The 14,591-nt window shown below is 43.4% G+C and overlaps 1 protein-coding gene across 1 annotated transcript; it reads right to left on the reverse strand.

The window, feature by feature from the left end:
* Window positions 1-335: 335 nt before the first annotated feature.
* On the reverse strand, window positions 336-14,365 carry LOC308300874 (kunitz-type protease inhibitor 1-like; the record flags this gene model as incomplete). The annotated part of the gene is made up of 10 exons (XM_080744770.1): window positions 336-517; window positions 1,342-1,407; window positions 2,361-2,531; window positions 3,559-3,609; window positions 3,738-3,869; window positions 4,021-4,056; window positions 5,421-5,591; window positions 8,368-8,509; window positions 10,548-10,708; window positions 13,939-14,365. 10 exons carry the CDS (start codon window positions 14,363-14,365, stop codon window positions 336-338), a joined length of 1,539 nt encoding a protein of 512 aa, XP_080600896.1.
* Window positions 14,366-14,591: the final 226 nt, after the last annotated feature.

Raw genomic sequence — 14,591 nt, forward strand, 5'->3', positions numbered from 1 at the left:
ATATTCTGGGGCGAACATTCAGTGAAAACAGCCGATCTACAAGACTGGTGTTGAGGGAAAACAGGAAGGGGAGCTAGTGTATAGATAGACCTTTTTTCCCAGAGCGCTGCCATGTAGCACACACACACACTTGACACCGCAGTTATGGTTGCCGCTCTGAGAAATCGGTCAATACTTTGTTGCCTCGTCGGACATACAAGGTTTCCAACCCGACAATAACGCTTTCTTTAGTTTTTGTTTGTTGTAATCTTTGAATAAATATAGTTAGCTTTTCAGAAGTCTTAGGTGAGGATTCAGATGGTGTTTTTTAAAAACAGGCCTCAGTCCTAAGTGGGTTAAACAGGCTTGGTGGTGCTGGCGTACACAGAGCTGTCGTCGCTGAAGGGGGTGTGGGGGATGCCGGTGGCCACGGGCTGGTGGCGGGAGCGGTCCCGCCTGGAGTGGATGAAGCAGTACGACAGTACGGCCACCACCGCCAGGATAGCCACCGACAGCACCACCGCCACGGCTATGGAGCCTGTGGGGGAGAGAGAGAGAGAGAGAGAGAGAGAGAGAGAGAGAGAGAGAGAGAGAGAGAGAGAGAGAGAGAGAGAGAGGACACCTCATTATTCTCCATAGTTCAATGTCTTTGTGCATTTTTGTAATTTGCAATTTACAGTTCGGGCATTTATCAGACGCTCTCTATCCAAAGCGACTTACGGAAAGCAAGGTAAGCACAAACATATAATATGCATTCTATGTTTGGGCTTACCTTGCTTTTTGTAAGCCCGACAAAGGCAGAGTGCAGTAACTACAAACAACAGAAATGGGTTTAAAAGTTTTTCACCTGGTCAGCAAAAAGATATAGGCGTACAAGTGATATTACACTGATTGTATATCTGTTCTTGAGGTAATTGTTTGTCCCCCAAAAATAAGTTGGTGTGTCCAAAAACGTAGTTACTGTACTTTGGCTTTTTGGGTAATAAACCAGATTAGAATTCTCTTAAATAAACCTGATCTTGGCTTAAACCAAGCTTGCTTTAAAGGGGAGAACCACCCATTTTCAACATTGAAAACTGGAGGATTGATTTTGGGGTTTGTATTGCAAAGTACACCGTGATAATATCATCCCGTTGTACTTTGCAATACAAACCACAAAATCAATCCTCCAGTTCTAGGCAACACAGAAGTGTGGGAACCTTTTTCTTATTTCCACACTCATTTAAGGTATATTAATGACATAGTTCAATGTTGAAAATGGGTGGTTCTCCCCTTTAAGCAAGCTTGCATTTTTATTTTTTATTTTTTTAATACATTTTGCATCTCAGAGCAAATATAGTACTTTAGTCTGGTGGTTCTTACCAGATTCAGTCTCTTCTTCTTCTTCTTCAAAGCGCTCAAACATTCCTCTGGCGAACACGTGACGTTCTGTAGGACATAAAGCATGACTCATGACTCGGATGAATACATGACTCATCACTATGAACACATGCATGACAGTGTACACATAGAACACAATAGACCTGTAAGATTCCATTTGTACACTCTCAGAGTTACACACCTGTAAGTGTCCACGTGGTTCCATGTGTACACTTTCAAGAGTTACAGGGTAAAATCTAAATATTTCTACGTCCCATTAGTATGACTAAGGGTTAGGGTTAGGTTTTAGGGTTAGGTTTAGGCATAGTTTTACTGAGCTTAGGGTTAGGTTTAGGCATAGTAGCATTCACCAGGTTAGCATTCACCAGCTTGTAGGGTGGGGGGTCCCCAGTTACAATATTATTATTTTGAGGTCGCGGCCTGAAAAGGTTGAGAACCAATGCTGTAGAGTAGTTGTTTAAGCAACATGACGTCAGTAAATGACCGTCCACGCAAACATTGAATCACCCATGCAACACTAGGTAAACCATAGAGCTAAGACCCCTTTCCACAATGGGTGATGAGCAGAGTTCAAACATGGAAATGATTATGACGATTATGCAAAAAATATTGCGATTACAATTTACAATTTAGGCATTTAGCAGACGCTCTTAATCCAGAGCGACTTACAATAAGCAGGTAATACATCGATACAATAGGCAAGTCATACATCAATACAATAAGCAAAACGTCGGACATGCGAGTGCGTACGTCAACAACAATACATCAAATGCATAGAAATATCAGTCTAGAAAAATAACGTAGGCAGACCAAGCACCTAATCATTAAAACCTAAAAATGCTATCTAGCCTTCATGCAGGGTCATTGAGGTTAGGCGGGTGCTACGGTAAGTGCTATGGGCCTAGGTGGAGTCTGAAGGGGTGAGTCTTCAGGCCACGGCGATTACCTCAAATAATTTGCGATTAGACGTGCATGTAACATTATTGTGACAGGCCTGTTACCTGTGACCCCGCGGCAGGTGCTCATGCAGACGTCCTCCTGGTCGAAGTTGTTGTCGTTTCCGTCGCAGCCTCCGTAGGTGAAGCGGTGGCACTCCTGGTCCAGGGGGTCGTAGTACCAGCGGGTGTGGCTGGCTCGACACGGCCCCGTCCGGGGAGGCTCCGTGCAGCGAGCTGCAAAACGCACGCACGCACGCACGCACGCACGCACGCACGCGCACACACACACACACACACACACACACACACACACACACACACACCGTTTATATCGTTCATACTATAACCCAGTTACCTTTTCAGGCCGCGTTTGTTTGTTTTTATGTCAGCCATCGTCAAAGAAAAGGTCCTTTTCACTTAACTGGAGCTTAGTTAGTCTATTCTTGAGAGACTACTATGTCAGTGGTTCTCAAACCTTTTCATGTGAAGGACCCCCAAAATGATATGTATTTGGCCACGGACCCCCATCACAAACTATTTAGTTCCAGGAACCACCCAGAAGCTAAATTTGAGTTACAAACGTTCGCTTTGAAAATACATATATTCAAAGATTTGCACACATGTTCACGACTTTTTCAAAAGTAGCAGATCTACAAGCTTGCATCGCGGCACTCGGTGCCGCACTGTTAGCTTGTATACCTGCTATTTTTCACTGGTTAAAGCATTCATTAATTCTAGGCCTAAATGGGTTAACTGGGGACCCCCCCACCCCCACCCTGACAAGCACTAAGAGTTGAGGCATTACATTTTGTATAACACGGTTCTGTTGTGAAAATAGCAGATCTACATGCTCACAACGCCTCGCAACGAGGTATAGGGTCAGGTTTAGGCTTGGCTCAGGGAAGAGGACGCCCCTGCCTTGCATAGTCCAACATGAGCACATGACGGGCACCAAATAATGCACTAGTTGTTATTCTTTTCTTTTCTATCATATGTAATGAAACTTCACTGTATTTTTTTTATTTGACGCCAGGAAGAATAGTCACTGCTGAGGCAGTGACTAATGGGGATCTTAAATAAACAATAAACAATGTTTCCCCTAGAATATGGAAGCTGGGGTTCAAGTGGTTTTAAGTCTATGCTATGAGGTGTTGCTGTTAAATTAAACTGTCAAGAGAGATCAGACAGACAGACAGACAGACAGACAGACAGACAGACAGACAGACAGACTGACAGACAGACAGACAGAGAATAAACTCACCTCTCTTCTGATTGACATCAATGTCCAGGAGACGACTGAATGTCCGATTGACTGAAATCAACACAAATAGCATATGAGTTAACGGCAAAAGAAATGGCAAAAAAAAGAGGTTTAGGCATAAAGGGCAAGGCGCGCAAGATAGGGCCCTGTGTGTGTGTGTGTCTGTGCACGCTTCTTACTTTTGTCGCAGTTGTTTTCGTCGGAGGCGTCGTGACACTGTGCGACGCCATCACACTCCAGCCCTCTCTGCAGGCAACAGCCACTCCCACACACAAACTGACCTGGCTGGCACGCTGCTCCACACAACTCCCCTACACACACACGCACACACACGCGCACGCACACACACACACGCACACACACACACACACACGTTTTATCAGGACGTTGGTTGATGTCAGATTGTATGGTTATCACACGTGGCAGCCAACAGAGGAAGTGACATCATCAAGGCGAGGTTACCTGTGAGTGGCAGAGTGCTGCGTGTATCAGCTGGAGCTGTGAGAAAAACACACACTTTATTAACACACACACAGACACATTCATTATACACATATACACACACTTTATTAACACACACACATTCATTATACACATATACACACACTTTTAACACACCATACACCAGCAGCTCTCAAAGTTTAATTTCAAAGAACCAAATTGTTTCCCGCTGTTTCTTTTTGTGTGTGTTTATGGGTGTCTAGCCTATGTTTTACGAAGTTGACATGGCAATTAAGTTATTGAATCTTGATGGATCAAATTGAACCAAATTAACCTGTAATTGTCCATTTGGTGCTATGTATCACTTCGAAATGCAGTCTTTGATTGGATGAAATTGGTATCCCAATCCGAAAATGCATTATTGAACAAACAAGCTACAGGAGTAATTATCATCACAAAATATAGAGATATTTGAGACTTACAGGTATATATAGTCTCAAATATAGACGACAAATAGACAATCTACGAGCTTGTAGATCTGCTATTTATCTTGAAAACTTGTGAAATGGGACATTGTGCATAATTTTATTTTCTACTTTTGGTACTTTAATTACATTTTGATTACTTTTGTACTTTTACTCAAGTACATTTTGAATTCTGACTTCTAATAGAGTATTGGAGCATTTGCACTTTTACCAAAGTAGGTAAAATGGGCCCATTCCCATTCCCACTGGGCGCGATAAAGATAACGGTAATTATCGTTAACGATAATTATGTGGGCGTTCACGGCATTGCCATCCACTTCAATTGAGAATGTTATTTTGTATCTTTATCGCGCCCAGTGGGAATGGGCCTTAAAGGTCCTACACCATACATTTAAAAATAATTTATATAACACTGTTTGTGTCCCAAAAACGTTTTTGAAAAGGTTTGAGGCTAAATTACCACTCCTGAATACAGAGCCCCTGTCATTTCTGCCTGGCTTTCAGAGCATTTTCAGCTGCAGTACCACCTTGTCCTGAGTGGGAGGACTGCGCTATTGAGCCAGTTTTGGCCCCACACTCCTCCCCACCTCCTGCTCAGCAGGCCTGCCCACCCCTCCCCAACCCTCTCCCAGCTCCTCCTGCTTCCTTCTCAGGCCTGACCACCCCTCCCCAACCCTCTCCCAGCTCCTCCTGCCTCCTTCTCAGGCCTTGTGACATCACAAATCTGACCTTTCACAATCAGGACCGTTCTGAGACATGCTAACATAGATCTGCCCATAAACTGAGAAAGACACAATGGTCAGAAATAGGACTTTGTGAGGATAGAAGTTGCTGGTGGGACACCAAGAAAATACATAAAAATTGGAAAAATGTAAATTCATGGTGTAGTCCCTTTAAGAAACGTGAGTACTTTTTCCACCACTGGCTAGGTGTTACCTGGCAGCCCATGGCATGCGGCGGAGCATTGAGTCTCGGTCAGGTAGTTGTTGAGGTTTCCTTTGCATCCTCCATAGATGAACTGCTCACAGCGCTCCGACGTCACGTTGTAATGCCACCGCACGAAGGCTGCGCGACACGGACCCACCTGCATCGCTGCTACACAATGCACTGGACAGAGAGAGAGAGAGAGACAGAGAGAGAGATTTTGATTTGATTTTAAAGCTCTATTAAAACCACATCATTCCAATTCAGCTCATATTACTGCAAAAGTTAATCAATTCAGTTCATCCCAAGAGCATACAACTACACATACACAAACCAAAAACACAAAGAGAGAGAGGGAGACAGAGAGAGAGAGAAGGAGAGAGAGAGAGAGAGAAGGAGAGAGAGAGAGAGAGAGAGAGAGAGAGAGAGAGAAAAAGACGAAGAGAGAGACGGAGAGAGAAAGAGACAGAGAGACAGCGAGAGAGAGACGGAGAATAAGTGTTTTTTCTCACTTGTAACACTTTGTTTGTGTGAGTGAAGGGTCAAGAGTTCACCACAAAGGGTCAAGAGGACGTATGATGCATCTGTTTGTATTAAAGCTGCAATCCAGGACTTATTTGAATGAATACAAATGTTTATTTTTACCCAATATGTCAATGCACCTACTGGTTGACAAGTAGTGCTGCCTGAAGCCTAAAAGTACAATATCTAACCCTGGCCAAGAAGGGATTGGCTCTTGGATGTTAACAGCCAAAGGTTAAAGTGCATTCGCCTGTTGTATACCGTCGTGGAAGTACACCGACACCAACATCAACAGCACTGGACTGAACTGACACTCCGGGGGAAACTCACGAGTAAAGGCCTCTCCATACTTCGACCGAAATGTTCGGTGAGTTGTGTTTTCCCACGTGCAAATTTCCGAACTCTCGTTCGGTCCAATGCTTTTCAGAAGTCCAGGGATATAAAGTTATGGTAGAAAAGGACCTTTTGACCGAAAACGGCGGTTTCGGTCGAAGTATGGAGAGGCCTTAACTCCTTAAGAACAGTGTATTCATGCGGACATACGGACATAGACACTCGCTCACTTGTTGGAGTGGCTGGCACTGCTCTAAAAGCCTAATATCTCCTGCGGCCAAGGGGGAATTCCCCTTTAGGCTTGTGGTTAAGATGGTAGCTTTCCACACATGCAGGAGACATGGGTTTGAATCCTGGCCGCAGAGAAGCGCCTAAATAGCCTGAACCTACGATCCCAGCCAAGAGGAAGCCTTTATGACCAAGGTCATTAAATACCAACCGCTCCTACATACCATCTCAGAGCCGGGCTATAGGTGCAGACTATTTGTTCTGGCAGCTTAGGACACTCCCACAGAATGCTTGTTAGAGGGTTTCAACAACTTGGGATTCCCGATTGTTACTTACTGTATATGCTATGATTATATGCCCATTGTACCATGAAGACATACTGATACTGTATGCCATGGTTCTGTGAATATAACTCTACTGCACCTTTACTATTTGCGTCCTTGTATGCTCTCATCACAAAATTGCTGTTTGCTGTGTGTGTGTGTGTGTGTGTGTGTGTGTGTGTGTGTGTGTGTGTGTGTGTGTGTGTGTGTGTGTGTGTGTGTGCGTGCGTGCGTGCGTGCGTGCGTGCGTGCGTGCGTGTGTGTGAGCGAGTGAGTGTGAGAGAGAGAGGTGATTCAGGATCATGTCTGACCTGTCTGACTGAGTTAGATCAGAGGGTGTGGCCACAACGAAACTGCCGGTGTGAGTGTGTGTGTGTGTGTGTGTGTGTGTGTGTGTGTGTGTGTGTGTTCAGTTTCAATTCACCCCTGGGAATTAATAAAGTATTTCCATTCCATGCATGTCTGACTGGCAGGCGGTTGTTAAAACATGTAGCTTTTGCAATAAACTCACACATGGCTCAAATGCATTCCTCACGCACTAGTCTTTATTATGTAACGTTGTTGTGCTTTTCGAATGTGGATGTCAATGTAATTCTTAAAAAATGTATTTTAAAACCGCCTTTCCCGCAGTAACTTTAGTTCATTAGACTACATTTAAGTGGCGACCCGTGGCTCTGGCGGTGGAGTGCCCGCTTGGGAATCGGAAGGTTCTCGGTTCGATTCCCGGCTCCCCCTGGGTTAGTGTGGAAGAGTCCTTGAGCAAGACACTGATCCCAACTGCTCCTGACGAGCAGGTTGGTGCCTTGCATGATTTCCTCCGCCAGCTGTGTGTGTGTGTGTGTCTGAGCTATTATTATTCGTTTTTCTTTGTATCCAGCTAGAAGGTATTTGATCAAATGCCCAGAGATCATGACGTTCTGGAAAGAAGTTTTGGGTATATTATCCCAGATAATCTCAGAGGAGGACATTCCTATTTGCCCACAGCTGTGCATTCTGGGCATATTTCCTGATAACTTCAAAATAAAAAGTAAAAAGAAGAGTATGATCATATACTCTCTTCTCCAGGCAAAACATACAATTGCACTATTTTGGAAAAACCCAGACAAACCTGACATCAAGCAATGGTACAGAGAACTATCAAGCTGTCTTGCACTGGAGAAGCTGACTTTTGCTATTAAACGGAGTCTGACAAATTCCAAGAAATTTGGGTTCATATATTTTATGAAAAACAATCGTTAGGACCTGTATTGAGCGATTCTGTTGTTCTGTAGTGTGTGAAAGAGGAATATGACCTTTATTGTTGCTATCTGTTTTTTTTTTTTTTACGTTCCATGTAATTGTTTTTTTTTTATTGTTTGTGTTTTGTATGCAGTGTCTATATGTCTTATTGTTCTAATGTTCAATATATTAACATACATATTACATACATATTCTGTACATTTTGAAAAGTTTCAATAAATATATTGTAAAAAAAAGAAAAGAAGGTTTTTGATCAAGTTTTTTGTTGCCTGCTCAGGACCCATGTTAAGACTACATTTCCCATGAGTACTCACAGAGGGACTGCTCAGGGCTGAGGACGAGGACAGTGACCTTGGCGGTGTCAGACAGCTGGTTGGAGTCGCTGACCTGCAGCTGGAAGACGTAGCGTCCAGGGAGCAGGTTGGACACGCGCAGCTGGTCCGACAGCTCCGTTTTCTGAAGAAAAAACAAACACGTTTAACACTCACATTATACTGTATATCAGGAGCGCAGCCAGAACAGAGAAATAGGCTGGGCCTGGCAACTTCAGGGTGGGCACAGGGGGGACTGCCTGAAATTTCTGGATTACTGGTATTTATTTTAAATTTTCTGTAAATTATTAGGGTTTCTGGGGGTTAAAACGGGTGCGGGAGGCAGTATCAATGAACAACAATTAATAGGCTAATACAAAGCATTGTGTTCCCAGCTGCACTTCATCCCAACAACACATTTCCAAATATACTGTAAACTAAGACTCCCTCTCCAAACACACAGTAACCAACTGCTGCTAGTGTAAAAGATGCATAAGCGGAGCGAAAGTTGTAAAGTACTATTCATTTTTTAATATTAAGCAAGTCGATGATCACACAAAGAACACAAGAAAAAACATTTTATTTAATGAAAGAGACATAATCATTATTTATTTTTAATTTTTTTGCCATTGATGGTTGAGCCAGCTTTCTACATGGGTGGGCCGGCCCACCCATAAAAACAACCCTGCTGTATATCGTGGCTGTCGGGCAGAAACCAGCTATCCCCATAGATTTTTTTTTATAAATCAGCATTATTGAACTCCCTTTAATGTGTAAGGTTTTACAAATATTGAACCAAATGTGTTGCATCGCGATGCATTGTGAGCTTGTAGATTTGCTATTTTTGGTCCCCCACCCCCAAAATATGGATGCTGGGTTTTCTAGGGGTTAGCAGACTCACTATCCCACTTCTGACAGTGGTTGTGGGGCCATTCAGCCATAGCTGAATGGGTACAGAGGCCACCTGTGAATCAGGAGGTCCCAGGTTAGATTCCTGGCCCCGGGCAAAGTGTCTAGGTTTCCCTGAGCAATAAGCTTAACCCATAACCCCATGAGCAGCAATCAGTCTGTCAAGACACCACAACCCAGGGTTCCCACACATCTTTACCAATTAATTTCCAAAACTTTTCCAGAATATTTAACCCGATTTCCAGGAATATATAACAATAATTCAGCTCAATAACGAGTCGTTTACTCCTATGCACAATGCCCAAAGACAGGTAGTGTATGCCAGTGGTTCTCAACATTTTCAGGCCGTGACCCCCGAAATAATCATATTTTAAATGGGGACCCTGGCACCCTGACGAGCACTAGAGTTGAGGAATTTTGTATAACACGGTTTTATTGTGAAAATAGCCGATCTACATGCTCACAACGCCTCGCAACTTTCTGCCTCTAATATTTGACAATTTGGCCAATGTTTAATTTGTCATTTCAGAGGTATTAACAAAATCAATAACCAAAGACAATGCATAGCTATTTTTTCCAGGACCTTCCAGGACCCTTGATCAATTCCAAAACTTTTCCATTACTGGAAAGATATTTTTTTAATTTCCAAATATTTCCAGTAATTTCATGACCGTGGGAACCCTGACATCCACAAGTTGCTTTGACCGATCGCCATGTCAAAAGTCATCACGTTTGTTTCCTTTTAATCTGTCGTAGACGTGTCTCTCTCTCTCTGTCACGTCTGTCTCCTCCTCGTAGAAATGTCTGTCTCCATCACACACCACCCCCGTCGCCCCACTCGGACAACACCAGTAGTGAAGTAATGATCCAGATAAATATCAAACATGTTTGAAATGATCAGGACAGCACAGATCATCTTTGAGCAAATTGGGAGATTGGCTCATTGAACCCCTCAGTCACACTCATTTCTCACATGGCCCTCTTCTAGCGCCACCATGAGGCCGATTCTTGCAAAACACATTTTTGGACACTGCTCCTACAGATTTTGCCCCAAAATCACGCAAAGCGGTACACAGTATCTCTAAAGTCATGTCATCAACATGGATCTGTCCCATTTCCCATATTCCCAACTGATTGGCTACCATTGCCTTCTAAGGTCTGTGTATGCGACCTGACGGTCGCTTATCTCCCGATTAGGGAGTCTTACTGGTGGTTAAAGTGGTTAAATCTAAAATGACACGGATGCTTTCCTGGTTTTAAAGCGTTTAAGGTACCTCCATGAGCACAGAGGAGTCTCCTTCCAGCAGGCTCCAGTGGTAGCTGCTGATGCTTCCCTCGCCCACAGCATGGCTCTCTATGCCGTTCAGAATCACCTGCCCACCGGGCTGGACCACCCTGTCACGCCCCGCGATGGCCCTAGGGGGCGCCTTGTCACCTGCAAAGAACAACACCTTACGATCAACGACCTTTAGAAATGCATTGTGTGTTTCCTAATTCATGGGAGACAATATAGATGTTATTTGCTCTGGCTCTAAATGGCCATGGCCATATATGCAGATGCAGCAAACAACTCCATTCATTCATATTCTTACATTAATTTGTCAAAGTAGAGAAAATAGCTGATCTAAAAGCTCTCAACATGTCACCTCATGGCACGTTGTGATTTTGTAGGCTATTATCTCTCCATTTTCTTTTCTTTTTTGCCTGGTTGAAAGTGGTTAAAGGAACATACTTAAAAAGAAAAAAACAAATCCCCCCCAAATAACTTCAATATTAAACAGCGACCAACTCCAGATAAGCGGTTGAAGATGGATTAAAAGGTTACATAGAAGTACATTCAAATTGGGGACATTTCCTGAATTCCTACAATTCCTGAGCCTAACTATTCATTTCCTTGTGGAATGTCATTTGGCGACCCTCTGTAGGTGGAAAACAGAACATACCACACCCCACCTACTGTACTTGTGGGTGAAGATGGAAGGTGGCTTTGCAAAGACGTCACCTTATTTATGACATGAATCAAAGCTTTTCATTCCTTCCTTATCCAGTATGGTATGCATTAGACCCCAGACCACCATCCAATTGTGCTATCTCAGAGTTACGGACCTGTAAGGGTCCATTTGGTTCCAATTGTACACTCTCAGAGTTACAGATGAGATAACTATCAACAATAAGCCCTATTCACGGCCCGCCCACTCATAGCCGGGGAGCCACTGTGCCAAAATGAGAGAAGACCGGTGATGTCATGACATACTCCAAATTTTTGTTTTTCCTAAATAACAAACCAATAAAGTCAATTTATTGGTCAATCTGGTCAATAAAGTACACAGAATGAGAGGCCTGCTCTGCCGGAAACATTGCAAAAAAAGGTTTCCCATTGACTTCACTATACTGGAAAAATCACACCCGTGTGAACTGAGCGGTGGTCGTGGAGGCTGCGCAACAGCAAAACAAATATATAATAATAATTATAATTATAACTAGAGAAATTGCAATTTGGGAAATTGCGAGTGTGGTTGCCTAAAAAGTTACCTTACTCTTACATCACGTTAAAGTTACTCACTATATATGGTGTTTCCCATTCAAAGTCAATGGGAAAGGTCAGATACCTAAAAGTTACCTTACTATATATGGTGTTTCCCATTCAAAGTCAATGGGAAAAGTCAGATACCTAAAAGTTACTCACTATATATGGAGTTTCCCATTCAAGTCAATGAGACTAAGAGTTGTAAAAACTGCAAAATTCCCCAGAGTAATAATGTGGTTGCCCTGGCAACCACACTAATAAAAAAGATTAAATAAATATTTAAAAAAAAAAAATTAAAATAATAATAATAATAATACTATTGGGGGGTGCTTGCTTGCGTGTGAGAGAGAGAGCCATCCATCCATCCATGTCACTCAGGCCACCACTGGTATTGCAGTTGATGCTCAGGGCAGACTAGACTCAACAGCACCTCTCTGGTCACCAGGGGTACTTAGGCTACATACGGACCCACCCACATACCCACATACATAGACGGACGGATACACACACGGCCACGCTATGGAGACGGTGTGACCACCGCTCAAAAACACACCAAAAAAATATGCTTTAAGTAGCATGTGAGGGGTCACACTAGGGGTTCTTCATGATTCTAAATCCATTGCAAGCATTTGTTTTGCATGAAAAACATTACTTGGGTCAGATTTCAGCCTCTCAAACCTGTGAAAAGTGAGGAGTCATCACTTTTCACCGTTATTTTGGTCCGTTTTCTGGCCCAAGGAATGTTTTTCATGCAAAACAAATGCTTGCAATGCATTCAGAATCATCAAGAACCCCTAGTTTGACCCCTCACATGCTACTTAAAGCATATTTATTTTGATGTGTTTCTTTCCTGTATAGTGAAGTTTCTGACAGAGCAGGCCTCTCATTCTGTGTACCTTAATGACCAAATTAATAGAAAAAACAAAAATGATGATCATGCTAGCCGTATTTTATATTTTACTATTCCGAAATTGCATTAAATTTGCGATTTCTGTGTTAACTCTATGGGCTTTTAGCAGGGTTATACCTATGGGTTATACCCTTCAAAACGTGACTTCAGCACCAGGAAGTTGCTGAGTGGGCGGGCCGTGAATAGGGCTAATTTAGCTGGGGACCTCCTGGAACCCCCTCACGGACCCATGGAGGTCCCTGGACTAGACTTTGAGAACCACTGATTCATTCATGAGATGTATTTATTATTACTAAGGACAGGGATGCTATGGTGACAGGATGATGACAGGCAACCCGGACTTGAACCTGTGACATTTTAAATACATGGTCTGGTTATTGTAACTGACTGGACACCAGAGATGTTGTACTGGGTGGGAGCTGACCAGTAAAACCACAATCTAATCACTGTCTAATGTTCGACTGGGAGCTGACCAGTACAACCAGAGTCTGATACTGTTGTACTGGGAGCTGACCAGTACAACCTGTCTTTGTCTGTAGATCAGCGTGTCACATGTACAATTGCAACATGATTAATTATGATGATCATAGCTTTTGTACAATAATAGGGCTTTTCAACAAAATATACATTCAGGTTCATGCTGGTGAAATGTTGAATATCATGTTTTAATAAAGTTATGTCAATTTGGCTCCATCAGTGCTGTTGAATAAATAGCTAAAGCACTTCCCCCATTTGTAACTCAGAGTGTACAGATGTAACCAAATGGACACGTAAGGGTCCATTTGGTTACAGTTGTTACACTCTCAGAGTTAAAATCCTTCATCCATCCATTCCTCCTTACCAGACAGCCCCTTGGGTCCCTTCAGGTATTGGGATATAACATTCATTCATCAATCCACATTCACTCATCCACCCCATGATTCATATGAAGCTTCTGTCTGTCAGTCAATGTTATATATGCGTTTAAAAAAAGGTCCTAAACTGAAACAAGCCATACATAGGCTTTTTTGAGTGTATCCTTTTAGTTGACCTGTACAGTAATGACTCATGAATGATGAAACTACATTTTGCTATGCAAACTTCTCATAAAGTTTTCAATCAATCAATTCATAATCCATCCATTCTTACCAGACAGCTCCTTCAGATATTTCTCATAGACTCTCATTCATTCTATCCAAGCACCCATTCATGCATCCATTAATTAATCCTTTCATTAATCCATTCTTACCAGACAGCCCCTCGGGTCCCTTCAGGTACTTCTCATAGACGGACTGCAGGATGTAGTTGACGAATCCCACCTTGTTGACGAAGCGACAGGCGTATCTCTGCTGGTGCACGCAGTTGAACAGGAAGCAGGTGAAAGTGGGGGTCTCCCCTCCACTCCCAGCAGCGGTGTGGTTGGTGGTCTCCACCAGGGCCAGGTTGCACCGAGGAGCCAGGCCGCAGCAGGCGGCCACGCACTCCTGGACGCCGCGGACCGGCGGGGAGGACAGGTAGGAGGCCCCGGACCTCACCGCGTCCTCCGTGTCCAGGACGAAGTTGTGCTGCGCCTCCTTGAAGCCCCCCGCGGACCCCGGACACGATGCCTGCTGGCCTTTTACGCACAGAGCGCGCAGGGCGCACGCCAGCAGCACTACGCGCACGGTCACAGACATCATTGGTAAAAACACTGTGTGAAACCGTCCCGAGTGGCACGTTTTTACCCGGTTGAAGATGATAATAATATGCTACTGAAAACAAGACAGCCTTAACAACCGCCTGGATTCGACACAAAATAATGACAACAGCAATAAAAAGATGGGGAAAAAAACGTCTAATTTCAAATAAAATAGGGGGTTTAAATAGTCCTCGCCAATCGCCGTCTCGTTTAACTCCGTTTAT

This window comes from Nannobrachium achirus, assembly GCF_963921795.1.
Source record: "Nannobrachium achirus genome assembly, chromosome: 16".
NCBI classification, from domain to species: domain Eukaryota; kingdom Metazoa; phylum Chordata; class Actinopteri; order Myctophiformes; family Myctophidae; genus Nannobrachium; species Nannobrachium achirus.